We start from the raw sequence: 18,590 nt of genomic DNA on the forward strand, positions 1-18,590 counted from the left end.
TACTGTGTGTGAGGATGTGTGTTACTGTGTGTTACTGTGTGTTACTGTGTGTGAGGATGTGTGAGAGAGAGGGCATGAGCGCCCTCTAGTGGAAGTCGTTTCAAGAAGCACAAAGTGAGAGAGAACGAGAGAGAGAGAGAGAGAGAGAGAGAGTGTGTGTGTGTGTGTGTGTGTGAGAGAGAGAGACAGAGAGAAAGAGAGAGAGAGAGAGAGAGAGAGAGAGAGAGAGAGAGAGAGAGAGAGAGAGGTCACGTGACGAGTCAGTATTAATTGACAGCTGCGCCGGTGCGCCCGTGACCAGCCGGTCGGTAGGACAGCAGGAGTGAGTGAGTAAAAGAAGAAGAAAAAGCAGGACAGAAAACAGAAAACCTGACGTTAGACACAGTCGAGGTTTTAAAGAGCTGTTACAGAGAAAGAAAAGTCTAGGAGGGAAAAAAAATTAGTGAGGAGAAAAACGACATGATTGAGATGGAGAACTCGGTACCGTACGATAACGGCTTCTATCAGGAAGAGGAGGACTACATGATGCAGGAGGAAGAGTGGGACCGAGACCTACTGCTGGACCCGGCATGGGAGAAACAACAGCGCAAGGTCTCACACACACACACACACACACACACACACACATATAGAGTACATACACACACACACACACACACACACACACACATATAGAGTACATACACACACACACACACATATAGAGTACACACACACACACACACACACACACACACACACACACATATAGAGTACATACACACACACACACACGTATATATATATATATATATATATATATATATATATATATATATATATATATATATATATATATATATATACATACACACACACATGCACACACACACACACACACACACACACACACACACACACACACACACATACATATATATATATATATACACACACACACACACACACATCTGTCTTTTTTCTAAAACAGGTTTGAACAGCTTGTACCACTTTTAATGAAAACTGTTGTATTAAAATAAGATAAAAATGCAAAATAGAAGCTCATCTGCCTGGATGTCACACACCTTTAATCGGGGATATTTAAATGCACACGATATCCACATCTCTATTAAAGGTGCAAAAGAAATGAGCCACAACTAAGCTGGGTGTATTTCTAAAAGTTTAGCATTTGTAGATTTCTGAATTTATTCACAGTGATTCATCTGCACTGTAAATAATAAAGCCTTCTTCAATCCGAGGAGATATTTCAGTCTGTGTGTCATAGTATCACAGTGTGTCATGACCTTTCATTCCCACAATTCCCTTTAATCAGTATTTCGTCCTCGTTTTGTTTAGTCTCTGATGAGGTTTAAATATAATAGCACTTGTATTTATATGTATATGTATGTATATACGTATGTATGTGTATATATATATGTGTGTGTGTGTGTGTGTATGTATGTATGTATATATATATGTATATGTATATGTGTATGTATGTATGTATGTATATATATGTGTATATGTGTATGTGTATGTATGTATGTATGTATATATATGTGTATATGTGTATGTATGTATATATGTATATATATATATATAACTTTTTCCAAAGACATCTTGTCTTGTCAAGACATCATCTTGTGATGTATGAAGGAACCAAACTTCTAACAAACTTCTGCTGGTAGCGTGAAGGATAGATTCTGATTATTGATGTGTCTTAGTATTTAAGTATCTTTAAACAGTATCAGTTTAAACAGAAGTAACTTGTGGGATTAAAGAAATTTACATTTACAGCATTTAGCAGACACTCTTATCCAGAGTGACTTACATTTTTTTATTTCAGTTTATACACCTAAGCAATTGAGGGATAAGGGCCTTGCTCAGGGGCCCTGCAGTGGCAACTTGGTGGACCTGGGATTCGAACCAATGACCTTCCGATCAGTAGTCGAACACCTTAACCACTGAGCTACCACATCTTAATGACAAGTTCGGTTTAACTTCAAAGACTGCTAATAAAGCTAAAAAGCAGTTATAAGTTAGCATTTTGCTAACAATTGATACATACCCAGTAATCTCCTAAAGCTCACTGGTTGTACATACATTATTTGATAAAAACTGTTCTTTTAAAAACCAGTGCACTATATTTTCATCTCTGATGTACACCTTTAAACATTTGGTTCTAGTTTCAAAAAAACTGAAGCTGGAATTTGTTTGTTTTTAGCTTTGCGTCGTCCTTTTAGACGGGTTTTCTAGAAACTACCTAAACACGTCTGTTTGCGTCTCCGAGACGCTGAACGGCTCGACACGAGTGCTCGGCGATTAAAGAGAAGGTTTTCAGGATGCTATACCTTTTAGCGTCTCCTACTGGTTAGCTAAATTAGCCACCTAGTTTGACTGCTAGCGCAAACTTTATTTGCACTAGTTTCTTTGAAAAAGGTTTTAAAATACATGTATACGTCATAGCGTATCTTCAGTAATCGCTAAAACTCTTTGTTGTAGCTTTAGCGTATGTTAAACTACTTAGTTTATTTGCTAGCTGTCAGTCCCAACGAGCTGTGAATGAATTTGTAAAACAACCTGTAACTAGTCCTTTTCTCAGCTCGGTGTGATTAAGATAAAGTGATTGTGCGGAAAACCACCCAATCTGGCATCATCGCTAACAATAGCGGCACTCGGAGAGTCTGAGGCACTCGGTATGCGCTTGCTGTCAACAGATGGCTTCTGACATGATGACGTGCTCAGGATTAGCAAGGATGCTCAGGCTAATTTTAACCTCCAGGACCAAAAGGCTGTATGGGGTTTAATCCGATGTCCTTGGCGAGGAATTTCTTTGTTTGGAACAATAGCTGTGTGGTGAAGTGGAGGACTTTGTGCTTTAACTATAGGACATCTATTCATCTGTAGCACGCATTCAACCGTTCGAATTAAAACACACTTTAACGGTGTGACGGTGTTGTTTTTTCTTTTATTTCTTTTTAATTATTCTCTGTAATAAACATCTAGCGTGTTGAATTATTTTGAGTTGAAAAGTTTTCTGTAACTGAGTTGTAAGATTGCGATGTTTAAATGTTACTGTTGCTATAGTAACAGCTAATGACAATCACAGGAAACATTTATTTATTTATTAATTTATTTAATTTTCTTTATTTATAGCGATATAAAAGAATGGCCGTTGTCTCGAAGCGGCTTTACAGGACATTAAATGTTTATGTACGTTTATCTGAATTTATTCATATTTATTCCCAACGAGTGAGCCTGAGGTGGTGATGAAGGAATTCAAAAGCCAACCAGCCAATCAGAAACGAGTATTTTCCAGTTCTTGCCCATCACATCACACCATTCACTCTTTAATAAACTGGCCCTATGGATGAATGGAATTCTTTCCCATCCAGTCCCAGTCTCTGGGTCACGGCCAGCTTTGCTGTCCCTGTCCCACACACTCAAATCCACAGCTCTCTTATCACACACATACACACACACACACACACACACACACACACACACACACCACCACCACCAACATGTTAATTTTATCGCCTTACCTCAGCAGTAATGCACTCTGGGCTTCACCGTTAAAGCTTTGATCTTTCTGATGACTAAACCAGGTCCAGTTCTGCTTTTAACAGCTTAAAGCTTGGCTCAATCCCTACACTACACACACATCACACACACACACACACACACTACACACACACACACACACACACACACACACACACACACATTTAGCCTCATTTACTAAATTCATTTCAATTCATTGGGTAACTAAAATCTCGTAACGAATAATTAAAGCCATATTTTAGAATAATTAAAGCACCTCATAAAGAAACCACAGTGTCTATTATTAAAATCTATAATTGTTCAAAACTAGCCACGTTTAGACATATATTATTCAGTTTTGTAGCGTAACCTGTCCAGTGATAATTTATCTCAATTCTTCAAGTGTTCTATGTTTTTTGTCTTGAATTTTATTTTGTAGTAGTACTTCTTTGTTTCATGCTGTTTATTCTGTGAAAAAATAAGCCCCAAAATAAATATGGGGGAAAATAAACCCCACACTGCTTTTACTGTAAATCTAATGAACTATGAATTGTTTATTAGCCTTTATTAACATTTTTCTGTTGTGAATCTAATGTCACCATGTTGCTCTTACACCAATATATTAATTTCGGACACAAAGCTAACAGAAAAGGAAGGTGTCGTCGGTGTGGCCTTTGAGTTTCATTTGTTGCTATGTAATTATTAGGGTTGAACCTTATTCCACTATTTTATGACCCTTCATTCATGTGCAGTGAGTAAAGACTAGTGCATAAACTCATCATAGGCTTTATTCAATCCAAGAATCATAATCGGGACCAAATAAAATGTCAAGAGTCAAGAAAAGTAAAGAAAATGGTCAGTCTTAAAACTACAAAAAAATATCTGGTGAGAGTTTATGATGCATACGATGACATCACAGGGTATACATAAGCAAACTAAACAAGAACTGAACATGGCTCAAGTTTAAGACTCAAGTTAAGGGTTGTTGATCGGAGGATCGAGGTTCAAGCCCCAGCACTGCCAAGCTGACACCGTTGGGCCCTTGAGCAAGGCCCTTAACCCACTGCTCCAGTGGTGCTGTATCATGGCTTGCCCCAATCTCCAAAGTTGGGATATGTGAAGAAAGTATATATACTTATATATGTCATGTATACGTGACAAAATTAAATGAACACAGGACAGGTGAACACAGTAGGACCAGTAACCAGAGACAGGACCAAAAACCAATAATATAAACACATGTCAATAATAATGGAAGGAAAATCACAGGGCTTGAAAGTGTTTATTACACTGGGAATAAGAGAAACTGGTTTTAAAGTGAGTGTGTGTGTGTGTGACAATAAACTGGTAGCTATAAGCTAAAAGTTAAAACTAAGAGAATAAATCTCAGACAACAAACATGTTTGGGCTGAAAGTAGCTTTTAAAAACTAGAAGCAATATTTGACAAATTGAGAAAGCTGTAGCTGTTATTTTTATAAAACAGTGTGAAAAAAACCTGTGTGGCATTGTTGTGCCTGAATTGGGACAAACAGCCAAAACGAAATTTGACCCTTAGGACAGTAAATTAAACATGACTGAAATAATGGAGAAATTTATTTATTTATTTATTTATTTATTTGTAAGACATCATTAAAACACTCGGTTTGTCCGAACACGTCTAAATCCTTCATCGCCTTATCGAAGGCGTAAGAGGCAAAATAATAGTCTGAGGTCGTAGACAAAAAAAAACCTCACCCCCGATTAGCAGAATTAGCATCAGAACAATGAGGACTAGACAAATGGACAAAATAACTTCAAGAAATCACAGTTGTAGGTAAAGTGTCAAGCTTTAAATATAATAAATCATCCATGTGCATTTTATAGCATGCAACTAGGACATGGGACCTGGGAAATGTCCAGGCTGGATGGTTAGCTAGTTAATTTAGCTAAACGGACAACATGCTAAAAATCCTAATCGTCTCAACCACAGTCGGAATCTATCGATGTGAATTTTTTTTTCCTTTTCACTGATTTATAAATGGGGGCACGGTGGCTTAGTGGTTAGCACGTTTGCCTCACACTTCCAGGGTTGGGGGTTCGATTCCTGCCTCCACCTTGTGTGTGTGGAGTTTGCATGTTCTCCCCGTGCCTCGGGGGTTTCCTCCGGGTACTCCGGTTTCCTCCCCCGGTCCAAAGACATGCATGGTAGGTTGATTGGCATCTCTGGAAAATTGTCCCTAGTGTGTGAGTGCGTGAGTGAATGAGAGTGTGTGTGCCCTGCGATGGGTTGGCACTCCGTCCAGGGTGTATCCTGCCTTGATGCCCGATGACGCCTGAGATAGGCACAGGCTCCCCGTGACCCGAGGTAGTTCGGATAACCGGTAGAAAATGAGTGAGAGAGAGAGTGAGTGATTTATAAATGCTAGAACTTTACTTGTGCAAACATATTACTGATGTAGGTCTTAATACAGTTCCTAAGCATAGCCATGTTGAGTTGGTTGAATCTCGCTTGTCACAGAGAGTGTCAGGACGGAATTGCAGTTTGATCCAGTTTTCTTTCCAACTCCAACTAAATCTATATGTTGATATCGGAGCTACTTTGGTTTGGACACCAGATCCTTACAGAACTGTGGGAAAAAATATGGAGTTGGTCCTTCTTTCCTGTCATAAACTCTTCTCATCTCGCCTTGACTCACCTTGCCTCTTCTCTTCCGAAAGGCTTTCCACTAGATGTTGGAGTGTAGCTGTGGGAATTTGGGTTCCTTCATTCACACAAACTACATTAGTCAGCATTATTAGCATTAGTCAGATCAGACCAAAGGTTCATCCCAAAGGTGTTCAGAGAGGTTGAGTCAGAGTCAGGAATCTGTGCAAGACCCTCGAGTTCTTCCATCTTCATCACCCTTATCTTCCACACTCAGGAGCTTTGTGTACGGCTGTCACAAATGTCATGGCGTACAAAGATGCTACAAACGTATATCGTTATGTTAGAATCCGTTTGAAATAAAAAATATGTAAATTAACAAAATCCCCAGTTTATTAAGAACTAGCTGACGTTTTATCAAGTCCACCTTTCATACAAGTAAACAACAGCCACCTGCATTAGATCCAGGTGAATGACTAACAAACACAAACTCCATTTATACACATGAGCTCAGAGAGGACTGATCATTCCTGGAATTAGGTCTAGAAATCCCAGGCTTCATGTCAGAGGCAGATTTATGGTGTGTGGGATTCAGAGAGATGACGGCGGTGACCGAACGGTAACCTTACACCTTAACGCAGCAGCCGTTAGCGCAGTGCAGTCTATCGTTTGTTATTGCGATATTCGACCACAGTGATGACTGATTCTCGAATCTGATTGGTCAGATTTGTTTTCTGTAACAATGGACCTGCAAACAGCATAAAGTTAGAATAGTGTCATTGTTGCTATAGCAACAGTGTGTATGTGTGTGTCCCTCAGACGTTCACTGCATGGTGTAACTCCCATCTGAGAAAAGCTGGCACACAGATCGAGAACATCGAGGAAGATTTTAGGAACGGCCTCAAACTCATGCTGCTGCTCGAAGTCATCTCAGGTACACCACACACACACACACACACACACACACACACACACACACACACACACACACACACACACACACACATTAGCTTTAACTAAACCCAAGCCATCGATCTTGCGCTGTTGTCTTACAGGTGAACGGTTACCCAAACCTGACAGAGGGAAAATGCGATTTCACAAAATAGCTAACGTCAACAAAGCTTTGGACTTCATCACCAGTAAAGGAGTGAAGCTCGTCTCCATCGGCGCTGAAGGTGTGTTTGTTTTCATCTGTCAGAATCGTCAGAAGAAGTGTGATTGGTACAGTTCTCAGACAGCCCACCTGTTTACTTCCTGTCTGACTGAGTCTATGAATGATGTACTATACACACTTACACAATGAACTATGCATCAGCATCAGCTCATGGTAGCTCCGCCCCTTTTCTGTTTTCTTCTTTACTTGAACAAAGCTGTGAGTGTTGAGTGCAAGAATTATCCAATATACACTTTTTTTTTCAGTTGAATAAGTGTATAATCAGGGGTTTTGAAGTACCTCTTCTCCTCCTCCTTCTCCTCCCTCTTCTTCTTCTTCTTCTTCTTCTTCTTCTTCTTCTTCTTCTATTCCTTGTTCTTCTCCTCCTTCTTCTTCTATTCCTTGTTCTTCTCCTCCTTCTTCTTCTTCTCCTTGTTCTTCTTTTTCTTCTTCTCCTCTTCCTTCTTCTTCTTCTTCTTTTTCTTCTTCTTCTTCTTCTTCTTCTTCTTCTTTTTCTTCTTCTCCTCTTCCTTCTTCTTCTTGTTCTTGTTCTTCTTCTTCTTCTTCTTCTTCTTCTTCTTCTTTTTCTTCTCCTCTTCCTTCTTCTTCTACTCTTCCTCTTGTGTTTCTTCTTTTACTTTTTCTTCTTCTTCTTCTTCTCCTCCTCCTCTTCCTTCTTCTTCTTCTTCTTCTTCTTCTTCTTCTTCTTCTTCTTCTTCTTCTTCTTCTTCTTCCTTCTGGGTATTTTAAACGTAAACAGGGGACTCGCACTATTCATACTACACATTGTCCAGTATAAAGCATGGGATTTGGGACACAACCAATGAGGATGTTTGGGTCTGATTGTGTACCTTTGGGCTGTTGTGTGCGTGTGCAGAGATCGTAGACGGGAACGTGAAGATGACTCTGGGAATGATCTGGACCATCATCCTGAGATTCGCCATTCAGGACATCTCCGTAGAAGGTACAAACAACAACAGTAACAATGCTTAGACGAATGAATAAATAAAGACGAAACCTATTTACTGTGCGGTTTGTAATGTAACACAACCCACATGTATTGTATAAACTAATAAGACTATAGAACTGTTTTCAGTAAACAAACACACCCATATTTTTACAGCTAGTGAATACATTTTTCATCGTCATGACAACAGTGTGAGGTTTAAAAGGAATCTAACACTCCATGTCTGTGGGTAACAGACTAAAGGATAAATGTCCTATAATTTGTCACATATATACATTACAGCACAGGGAATTTCTTGCTTTGCATACACCAGCTTTGGAGGTTGGGGTCAGGGTCAGCCATGATACAGCACCCCAAGAGCAGAGAGGGTTAAGGGCCTTGCTCAAGGGCCCAACAGTGGCAGCTTGGCAGTGCTGAGGCTTTTGTTAACCACTTGAGACACCGCTGTGTAACCCACTTCCCCACATAAAGCCATAACTCTTGCCAGTTCATGTGCAACACGATGAGATTCCTCTAAAACACCCAAATGTGTACACGTCCTTCTTTTGAATGTCGACAGAATAGTGAAAATTGCACAATTGTGTACGCTAGAGGTTAAACTTCAATCCCTGACACTTCCGCATTTATTATAGTCGCGTTTGAAGACTATACGTGTTTAAGTTAAATGCCGTTTGAATAAAACCTGTGCACTGTTGCGTAGTGAACCAGGAGATATATCAGGAGAGCTCTGATGATGGCCCACATTGTTTATTTATTCTATTCTATTCTGTTTTACCGCAGCAGGTTGAACACTTGAATCTGATTGGTCAGAAGGAGCTCATTGTTTTTATATAAGTGTTTCTGGCTGTAATGTGAACGTTTAGTAGAGAAACAGGCTTTTATTTATCACATGCACATTGAAGCACAGTGAAGTTTTCTTTAGCTCGGTGGTGCCAGGGTTTGAACCTCTGACCTTCATCACAGAGCCTTAACCATTTGAGCCGTCACTCTGATTAACGTTTATGCACTCGTATTAATAAAAGTCGGACGTATAATTAAATATTTGACTTAAATAATACTGACAACGAGCTGATGATCTGTAGCTGATGGAAAACCGAGGTGGTGTTTATTCAGGCGTATTTAAGGAATGCGAGTGTGAGGAGTTTGACAGGCGTGAGAGCCGTTATCAGGACGCTAACTTAGGAGCCGTGATGTAAGACAGCAAACGCATGGCAGGTCTGATGCCTCTGTGCCTCGTATCAGGTGAAGACCAGGACGTAGAGACACTTAACACAAAACGACTCTGTAGATAGAGTCAGGAGACAAAACGCTGAACATCACGGAAGTGTGCGGTGTAGAGAGGGGGAAATACGTCACGCTGAAACATTAGAGGAAGTCGGATACGGATGAAGGAACATCTGGTGGACTACAGGACAAAGTTAAACAGAGCAAAAAAGATGAGAAAGCTGTGAAAGATAACAGAAGCTGCTCGGGTGCAGAAGCACAGAGACGAACTTTTTTCCTCACTGACGTGAAAGCGTGAGACGAGACGTTATTTAAAGCGGTCGCACGCCGGATTTATCCAATCAGGGTTGTTGATGCGTGAATATGCAAATGAGAAGAAGGTTACAGCAGGGTTTAGGAATGTACAGTGTGACACAAGGGCAGATTCTGAAGAACCAGGATTCAGTGTTAACCCCGGGGGGCAGTAGGAGTGGTGTGATACCTCTGACCACACAAACACAGGATTCTGTTCAGTTTATAATCACACAGGAGCCAGGATTCAGTGTTAACCCCGGGGGCAGTACAGTAGGAGCGGTGTGAAACCTCTGACCACACAAACACAGGATTCTGTTTACTCCATGTTTACATGAATGATTCTCATTCTTAGATTGAAGTGAAGTTCTGCTAAAACCCTGTCGCTGTTTGCTGTGTGCTTTTAGAAACCTCGGCTAAAGAAGGCCTTCTGTTGTGGTGTCAGAGGAAAACGGCTCCTTACAGGAATGTTAACGTCCAGAACTTTCATGTCAGGTGAGAGTCCGACATCACTGCACACACCTTCCAAACACCAAGCAGACTACACGCAATTAAAATAAAGGAAAATGTCCATATTTGGGTATCATTTCCGTTTAGTACTGTATGTATAAAAGAGCTGAATAGAAAACGTCATACAGTCCACTGTCACTACAGCTCTACTTCTATCTGTTGAACAGAAACACTTTTCTGTAACAGTAGCATATGAACGTAAGGTTCATGCTAACGCTAGCAGAGGTTTATTTCACCTTTTATATTCAAATAAAGTTTACTTGTAACATGTTTGACCTTCTGACCTTTCAATCTGCTTCGTGAAGCTGGAAGGACGGCCTGGCGTTCTGCGCCCTCATCCACAGGCACAGGCCCGACCTCATCGACTACGCCAAGCTCAACAAGGTGTCCCGTGTGACCCCAAGTTAACCTTTGACCCCAGAAATTAACTTCACTGAAACGGTCTGCAGCTGCGTCCCAAATGACCTACTATACGTACACTACGCACTTGCACTATGTACCCTAGCGTACGCTAAGTACGAATGTTAGAAAGGTTGTATCGTCTCTAACCGAACGCAAAGCCACACCCCCTTTTCCACTTTTACGTAACCAAAGCTCCGAGTGCTGAGTCTTTTTTTCTCTTAGTTCAGTAAGTGAACCATCAGGGTACATAAAGTGCACTTCTTCTTCGTCACACTATTTCTACTACTCAGTGGCGTAGTGTATAAGTACGCGATTTGGGACACAGGGCCTGAATTATTTCCTTAATTAATGTGGAAGCGAAATAATGTTTATTCTAACGAGTGATACGTTACCTTTTAACATCACCAAAACTGCTTCATACGAGTATTTGACATACAGAAAGTCTAACCACACATACTAATCACTTTTTTTCCCCAGCAGCCTGCTCATTAGGAATTCAAACACCTACTGAACCTAAACTACCACTAGCTTGTCTTTTTTAGCTTTTCACAAGCTTTGCACTTTTCTCCGAAACGCAACACAGAGACTCTGAGTTTTCCAAGCCCGGAATAGCTGCAGGATTTATCCCATAGATGCCTTCTGATAAATAAAGAATTCACAGGGAACGTTCTTTCAGTGCTATTTTAGTCACTGTTTGTCACTTCAGAGCCTGGGGAAGCGTGACCGTAACTAATACACAATATATACACACAGAAGTGACTTAGCAACTAAGCTAAAGGGTTACAGGATGTAAATATATAGTTAATAAGATCAGTTCATTTTACAGTCGTCACCAAACGTTTAAAAGATTCTAATCTAAACAATGATAGGATTTTAGTTTTTATAGTCAATTAGCTTAGCTTTGCTTTTAGCTTAGCTTTAGACATGACAGTGGAAACAGAAACATAAAATTTTCTTCAGGTTTGTTATTAGCGGCCTGTTAGTGATGAGTGTATGTTGTATACACTCGCTAGCTGGACGTTACACAATTGTAGCAACAGCTAGCTGATTTAATCATACTGTAATGGAGTAGATAGCAATAGCTAGCTAACATTAGCACTTTACTGTGAGTTTAATAAGGCATCAAGGATTACACTGAATTCAAAGGATTTATTTAGACAAGCCAGGTCAGTTCAGTTCAGTCTGGGGTAAATGGGAACGCACACACACACACACACACACACACACACACACACACACACACACACACACGCAGCTGTTGCATTTGGCCCCAGGTAAAGTTATGGCCAGGGTAATCCTCAGCTTTTTGGCCCAGGCTTCGGTGTTCTAGTAAAAAGAAAGCAGAAAGTCCCTGTGGATCCGTTGGAGCCTTTTTACCAGCATACACAGAACAATAGCACACACACACACACACACACACACACACACACACGCACACACACACACACACAGGTACCCCAGTTATCCGATCTGACTCATGGACCCATGAGGGATCAGTTGTTCACTGTCCAGAATCCATCTGAGAATAGAAAAGCAGTTTAGGGACTTGAGACATGAACAGCTGAGAAATTCAAGCATCCGCAGTGTCAGAAAAAGAGAAAGAAAGAAAGATAGATAGATAGATAGATAGATAGATAGATAGATAGATAGATAGATAGATAGATAGATAGATACTTTATTAATCCATGGGAAATTCACAAATTCCAGCAATATACACAAACCTGGGCAATAAGTAATACAATAAATTCTAAAAAAAAATGTAAACGTAATAAATATAAATTTAAATGTCTGTGCAAATCTTAGTGTTAATGTGCCTTGTGTGCATTGTGCAATGGTTCACAACAGTAAGGAATGCCAGCGACCCTCAAAGGTTGTTAATCTTTCCTCCAGGTCATAATGTGTACTTTAGAATGCTAGTCATCTTTATGTGGTGAAAGAAACTGACTAAAAAGAAATTATCCTTTTAAAAATTTTTTTATTTCCATTAAGACATTTTGCAGTTGAAAACTGCACAAGATCATCTGACTGGAATAAACATGCTAACATGGCTAAGCCTGTCTTATTAGCTGTTAAAATACAGTATGGCTTAAATTTTTGCAATGTAAGTAAACTTGCAATGTAAGTAAACTTGTGGAACTCTGAATGCTCTTCGGAAGAGACGCAGCATGGTTACACACCTGAAACACTTCCTGAGTGGCACTTCCTGTCTTTCAGCTAATGTCTTCCTGTGTTTTTTGCTTGTGATGAGACCAGACTGGACAAAATAATAATAGCAACAGTAGCCATCTCTAGCTAACGTGAACATACAGTTATACTTTACTTAACAATAGCTAGTTAACACTTATACAGTTATATCTCACGTATCTATAGCTAGCTTATGTAAACACGGTGTAATGGACTAGCCCACATTAGCTAGATAACATAACACACTTGTTATAGCTTAAGTAGCAATAGCTAGCTAACATACACAGTAGATAATTGCTAGCTAGGTTAAACAACAACAACAACAACAACAACAACAATAATAATAATAATAATAATAATAATAATAATAATAATCATGTTAATGTTAATGTTATTAATAATAAATCTAATAATAATGTTAATAATAATAATACTAATAATAATTGTTAATAATAATGTTAATAATAATAATAATAATAATAATAATAATAATAACAAGCATTATTGATTAGCAGTTAGAAGATTTTTTTAGCCGTCACTGATGTCCACAACATATCATCATAGCATTTCTATGATGCTAATCTGTTTAAATTTAACGGTGGGTGTGTACAGGACGATCCTCTGGGGAATCTGAATCTGGCGTTCGACGTGGCGGAGAAACACCTCGATATTCCCAAGATGCTGGATGCAGAGGGTGAGATGTTCTGACCTGAGTTTCCTACTCGATGACATCACTGTACATGTTCTAGTCGTTTCTACTCACATCTCAGCTTCTCTTTCCTGTGGGTTTGAAAGGAAACATGAATCTCAGCTCTTCTTTATGACCTACAGCTTCAGTTCAGCCTAAAATAACGATCAAGAAATATTTATATTAACTTCATAATAGATTTCAGCAAATTATCTGATCTAATAATCTGATGTGTGTACTCTTAAATCTCTCTTCTCTTCTCTTCTCTTCTCTTCTCTTCTCTTCTCTTCTCTTCTCTTCTCATTTCTTCTCTTCTCATCTCTTCTCTTCTCTTCTCTTCTCTTTTCATTTCTTCTCTTCTCTTTTCATTTCTTCTCTTCTCATTTCTTCTCTTCTCTTCTCATTTCTTCTCTTCTCTTCTCTTCTCTTCTCTTCTCTTCTCTTCTCTTCTCTTCTCTTCTCTTCTCTTCTCTTCTCATTTCTTCTCTTCTCTTTTCATTTCTTCTCTTTTCATTTCTTCTCTTTTCATTTCTTCTCTTCTCTTCTTTTTTAATTTCTTCTCTTCTCTTTTCATTTCTTCTCTGCTCTTCTCTTTTCATTTCTTCTCTTCTCATTTCTTCTCTTCTCTTTTCATTTCTTCTCTTTTCATTTCTTCTCTTCTCTTCTCTTCTCTTCTCTTCTTCTGTCTTTTCTTTTTTCATTTTCTCTTTTCTCCTCTCTAACCTTTCTTCTTCTCATCTCCAATCTTGTCCTCTGATTTTTTCTCCGAGTGTTTTTCTTTTCTCTGTTTGTTTTGTTGTTCTTTTATATTTCCTCTCTTTTTATATTTCCTCTCTTTATCTCTTTTCTCCTATTCTCTCCATTAGACATTGTGAACACTCCTAAACCTGATGAGAGAGCCATAATGACGTACGTCTCCTGCTTCTACCACGCCTTCGCTGGAGCAGAACAGGTAAAGTGTGTATGTGTGAATACAGTATGTGTGTGTTTCAGTGTTTAACATACATCCATCTATTCCTCCATCCGTGATGCTTTCGTCTGTCTTCAGGCTGAGACAGCTGCTAACCGCATCTGTAAAGTTTTGGGGGTGAATCAGGAGAACGAGAAGCTGATGGAGGATTATGAGAGACTGGCCAGCGAGGTAGACACACACACACACACATACACACACACGCACACACACACGCACACACACACACATACAGGCACAAACAAACACACAAACGCATACACACACACACACATACACACACATACACACACATACAGGCATACACACACATAAACGCATATACACACACACATATACACACATACACATAGACATACACACACACAAACGCACATACACACAGACACACACACAGGCACACACAGGCACACACGCACAGACAGACACACACACAGACACAAACACAGACACACACCACACACACACACACATACATGCACACTGACATATACACACATACAAGCACACGCATACACACATACACACATATATACACGCATACAAGCACACACATACACGCATATACAGTATACACACACACGCGCATACACACTGACATATACACGCATACACACACATACACACATATACACACACACAGGTTTTCATCTACTGTATTCTCCTCTCCTCTCCTTTCCCCCTCTTTTGTACTTCTCTCCTTTCCTCTGCTCTTTTTTTCTCTCCTATCCTCTTATCCTCCTCTCCTCTCCTCTTCTCCTCATCCCCTCTCCTCTCCTATCTTTAGTTGTTGGAGTGGATAAGGCGCACCACCCCGTGGTTGGAGAACCGCGTAACGGAGAAGTCCGTGGCTCTGATGCAGCGTAAGCTGGAGGATTTCCGTGATTACCGTCGTCTTCACAAGCCGCCCAAAGTGCAGGAGAAATGTCAGCTGGAGATCAACTTCAACACTCTGCAGACCAAACTGCGCATCAGCAATCGACCTGCCTTCATGCCCTCTGAGGGGAAGATGGTTTCGGTGAGACAGACTCACTTCGACCACTTGACACAAAATATAAAACCATGCAATCATCAACATTTACTTAGCAATTAGTGAAGGAGTCTCCAGTGTCAGCACTGTAACAGTCTGAGGTAAAGCTGTAAAGCTTCAGGAAGCCCTGAAGTCACAGCAGAGGAGTTAACTTCAAAAGAGCCTGGTGAGGGAACAACATTATACAAGCGTTATATAAAAGTGTTATATAGCGTTATGTACATGCATATATGCAAAAAAAAGACGGGACAGAATGACTCAAATCTCACAGGATGGTGTTAAATAGGTTAGTGGCAATGAAGTGACGTGAACGTGAGCGGAGATGATCGGATAAAATCGAAGGCAGCTTTATACTGGAACTTTAGTCTGTAGTCTAAGTCTAAGTAGCTTAACATGCATGTATAAAGTATAGAAAGTTCTCCTAAGAAGGTTGTAGTTAAAGGAGTAGTCTATCCATATGTGTGAGTGTTTGATGTGTGTGTGTGTGTGTGTGTGTGTGTGTGTGTGTGTGTGTGTGTGTGTGTAGGACATAGCGAGTGCGTGGCAGGGTCTGGAGCAGGCGGAGAAAGGCTTCGAGGAATGGCTGTTAACGGAGATCCGCAAACTCCTTAGGGTCGATCACCTGGCTGAGAAATTCCATCAGAAAGCCACCACTCATGAGACCTGGGCCTCAGGTGAACGAAGACAAGTACAGAGCATCGTGATATACTGTATACATGCTGTTTCATTCGCACTGTTAAACTGTGTGTGTGTGTAACAGGTAAGGAGGAGCTCTTGATACAGAAAGACTACGAATCTGCATCACTGATGGAAATTCGAGCTCTGCTGAGGAAGCACGAATCGTTCGAGAGCGACCTCTCGGCTCATCAGGACAGAGTGGAACAGATCGCTGCCATTGCACAGGAACTTAAGTATGACCTTTTAAACATCAGTAGATAATAACTGCGTCCCACCGCATGTACACCGCACACTTTAATCTACTTTAGTCGCACTGTCTCATACAGATGTCTTGTACACCAAGATCTAAGTCTTGAATATGGTTTCTCATCCAGTATCAATAGGAGCCTGGTAGCCCCACCGAAATGTCCTGCTATACTTACACTATGCACTATGTACTCTATCATACACTAGGTACAAATCTTAGAAGGGTCGTATCATCTCCAACTGAACACTAAAGGGCGTCTCGTCAACCGGAAGCGCTAGTAGCTCCGCCCCTTCCCCCACTTTTATGTAAGCAAAGCTCCGAGCGCTTGGTGTATGAAGTGTCCTCTATTTACTCAATCACTCACTCACTCTCACTCATCTTCTACCGCTTATCCGAACTACCTCGGGTCACGGGGAGCCTGTGTCTATCTCAGGCGTCATCGGGCATCAAGGCAGGATACACCCTGGACGGAGTGCCAACCCATCGCAGGGCACACACACACTCTCATTCACTCACGCACTCACACACTACGGACAATTTTCCAGAGATGCCAATCAACCTACCATGCATGTCTTTGGACCGGTGGAGGAAACCGGAGTACCCGGAGGAAACCCCCGAGGCACGGGGAGAACATGCAAACTCCACACACACAAGGTGGAGGTGGGAATCGAACCCAAACCCTGGAGGTGTGAGGCGAACGTGCTAACCATTAAGCCACCGTGCCCCCGTCCTCTATTTATGCTAGTGAATTAGCACATAAGTATGCTATTTGGACGCACCTGTTTTTTTTCCCCCTCACTCAGAACATATCAAGGAATGTTTTAGTGGAAATAAACCCTACGCACCCAGAGACATCCGGGGGTGCCAATACTTATCTCTTTAGCAAAGAGCCTTTCTACACTATTTCTAATAGCAATGGGTGGCTGATTTGTTTTATGTCCTATGTGAGGCACGAAGAAAGTGAATCATGAAGTGAATCGTTTTCGATTTGGCTCAACTAAAAGAAGTCAGATTTGACTCAGATCGTCAGGATGATGTAAAATCAGGCCACATTCAGATGACTGGAATAAAAAAAAATCACTTATGAGACGAGTGGGACACCGAGTAAGACACGACACGAGACTACCGCTAAAGACGTTAATCAGGATGATCGATTAAGCTCCGCCCACATGTCTTGGAGTCGATGTGTCACGTTTTTTTCTTCTATTGACTCACGGGATTTAAATAACTTACGTGCGTTTTTAGCATTGTGTGTCGTCTTGTTTTAGCTCACGCTATCTCTCTTTGTGTGTGTGTGTGTGTGTGTGTGTGTGTGTGTGTGTGTGTGAGATAATGATACACACATTCCGAGTGAAAGATAAGTGCTAACCTTTCATGCCCTCCGTGACAAAGCTAAAGGCTCAGTTCACCTTGTAGCTTATCTCGCTAATCTGCTTGACCTCGTCACAACAAAAAGCTGCAGCTGATCAGAACAGAGCGTCTCGTTTACACCACCAGCCACCCAGCGTGACTTTATAAGGCTTTATTACAGAGACTGTTATCTCCACATTACTTGCTTTTTCTTAGGCATCTATTAAAGATTTTTAAGGGGAGGGACCTTCACCGAACGAGACGGCAATAAGAGATGCTGAAAAAACTCTCTTTAATAAAGTACAGCAACATGTTTGATAATGTGATGATTTCCGTGTAATATGTAGGGAAGTGCCTTCAGTTTCAGAGTTGTAGCTTTAGGTTTTTAGCGCGAGTGTGTGTGTTTGTATGTATGCGTGCATGTATGTGTGTGTACAGTATGTATGTTTGTGTATGTGCATTTGTGTGTGTGTGTACGTTTGTGTGAGTGTGTGTGTATGTGCGTTTGTGTGAGTTTGTTTATATATATGTACATTATCGTAATATTGTGAACTGATTATTGATTAGGATGGCTACCTCACTGTGTTTGTGTGTGTGTGTGTGTGTGTGTGTGTGTATATACATAAGCGTAATAATGTGAACTGATTATTGAATATGATGGCTACCTCACTCTGCGTGTGTGTGTGTGTGTGTGTGTGTGTGTGTTTATGTGACAGTGAGTTGGACTATCATGATGTAGCAGCAGTGAAT

General features: G+C 40.6%; 1 protein-coding gene across 1 annotated transcript in view; it reads left to right on the forward strand.

Annotated features, from left to right (window-relative positions):
• The first annotated feature begins 282 nt into the window (after nucleotides 1-282).
• actn2b (actinin, alpha 2b) overlaps nucleotides 283-18,590 on the forward strand; it is a 23,832-nt gene continuing 5,524 nt past the window's right edge. Inside the window, exons 1-13 of the mRNA XM_060878939.1 lie at nucleotides 283-591; nucleotides 6,966-7,080; nucleotides 7,202-7,321; nucleotides 8,177-8,263; nucleotides 10,189-10,276; nucleotides 10,597-10,675; nucleotides 13,490-13,571; nucleotides 14,432-14,517; nucleotides 14,614-14,706; nucleotides 15,323-15,553; nucleotides 16,092-16,239; nucleotides 16,326-16,476; nucleotides 18,557-18,590. The exon at nucleotides 18,557-18,590 is cut by the window's right edge and continues 75 nt beyond it. Coding sequence (XP_060734922.1) covers nucleotides 460-591; nucleotides 6,966-7,080; nucleotides 7,202-7,321; nucleotides 8,177-8,263; nucleotides 10,189-10,276; nucleotides 10,597-10,675; nucleotides 13,490-13,571; nucleotides 14,432-14,517; nucleotides 14,614-14,706; nucleotides 15,323-15,553; nucleotides 16,092-16,239; nucleotides 16,326-16,476; nucleotides 18,557-18,590 — 1,446 coding nt within the window. The 5' untranslated portion in view covers nucleotides 283-459. The remainder of the gene's footprint in view (nucleotides 592-6,965; nucleotides 7,081-7,201; nucleotides 7,322-8,176; nucleotides 8,264-10,188; nucleotides 10,277-10,596; nucleotides 10,676-13,489; nucleotides 13,572-14,431; nucleotides 14,518-14,613; nucleotides 14,707-15,322; nucleotides 15,554-16,091; nucleotides 16,240-16,325; nucleotides 16,477-18,556) is intronic.

This window comes from Tachysurus vachellii, chromosome 10, assembly GCF_030014155.1.
Source record: "Tachysurus vachellii isolate PV-2020 chromosome 10, HZAU_Pvac_v1, whole genome shotgun sequence".
Taxonomy (NCBI): Eukaryota; Metazoa; Chordata; class Actinopteri; order Siluriformes; family Bagridae; genus Tachysurus; species Tachysurus vachellii.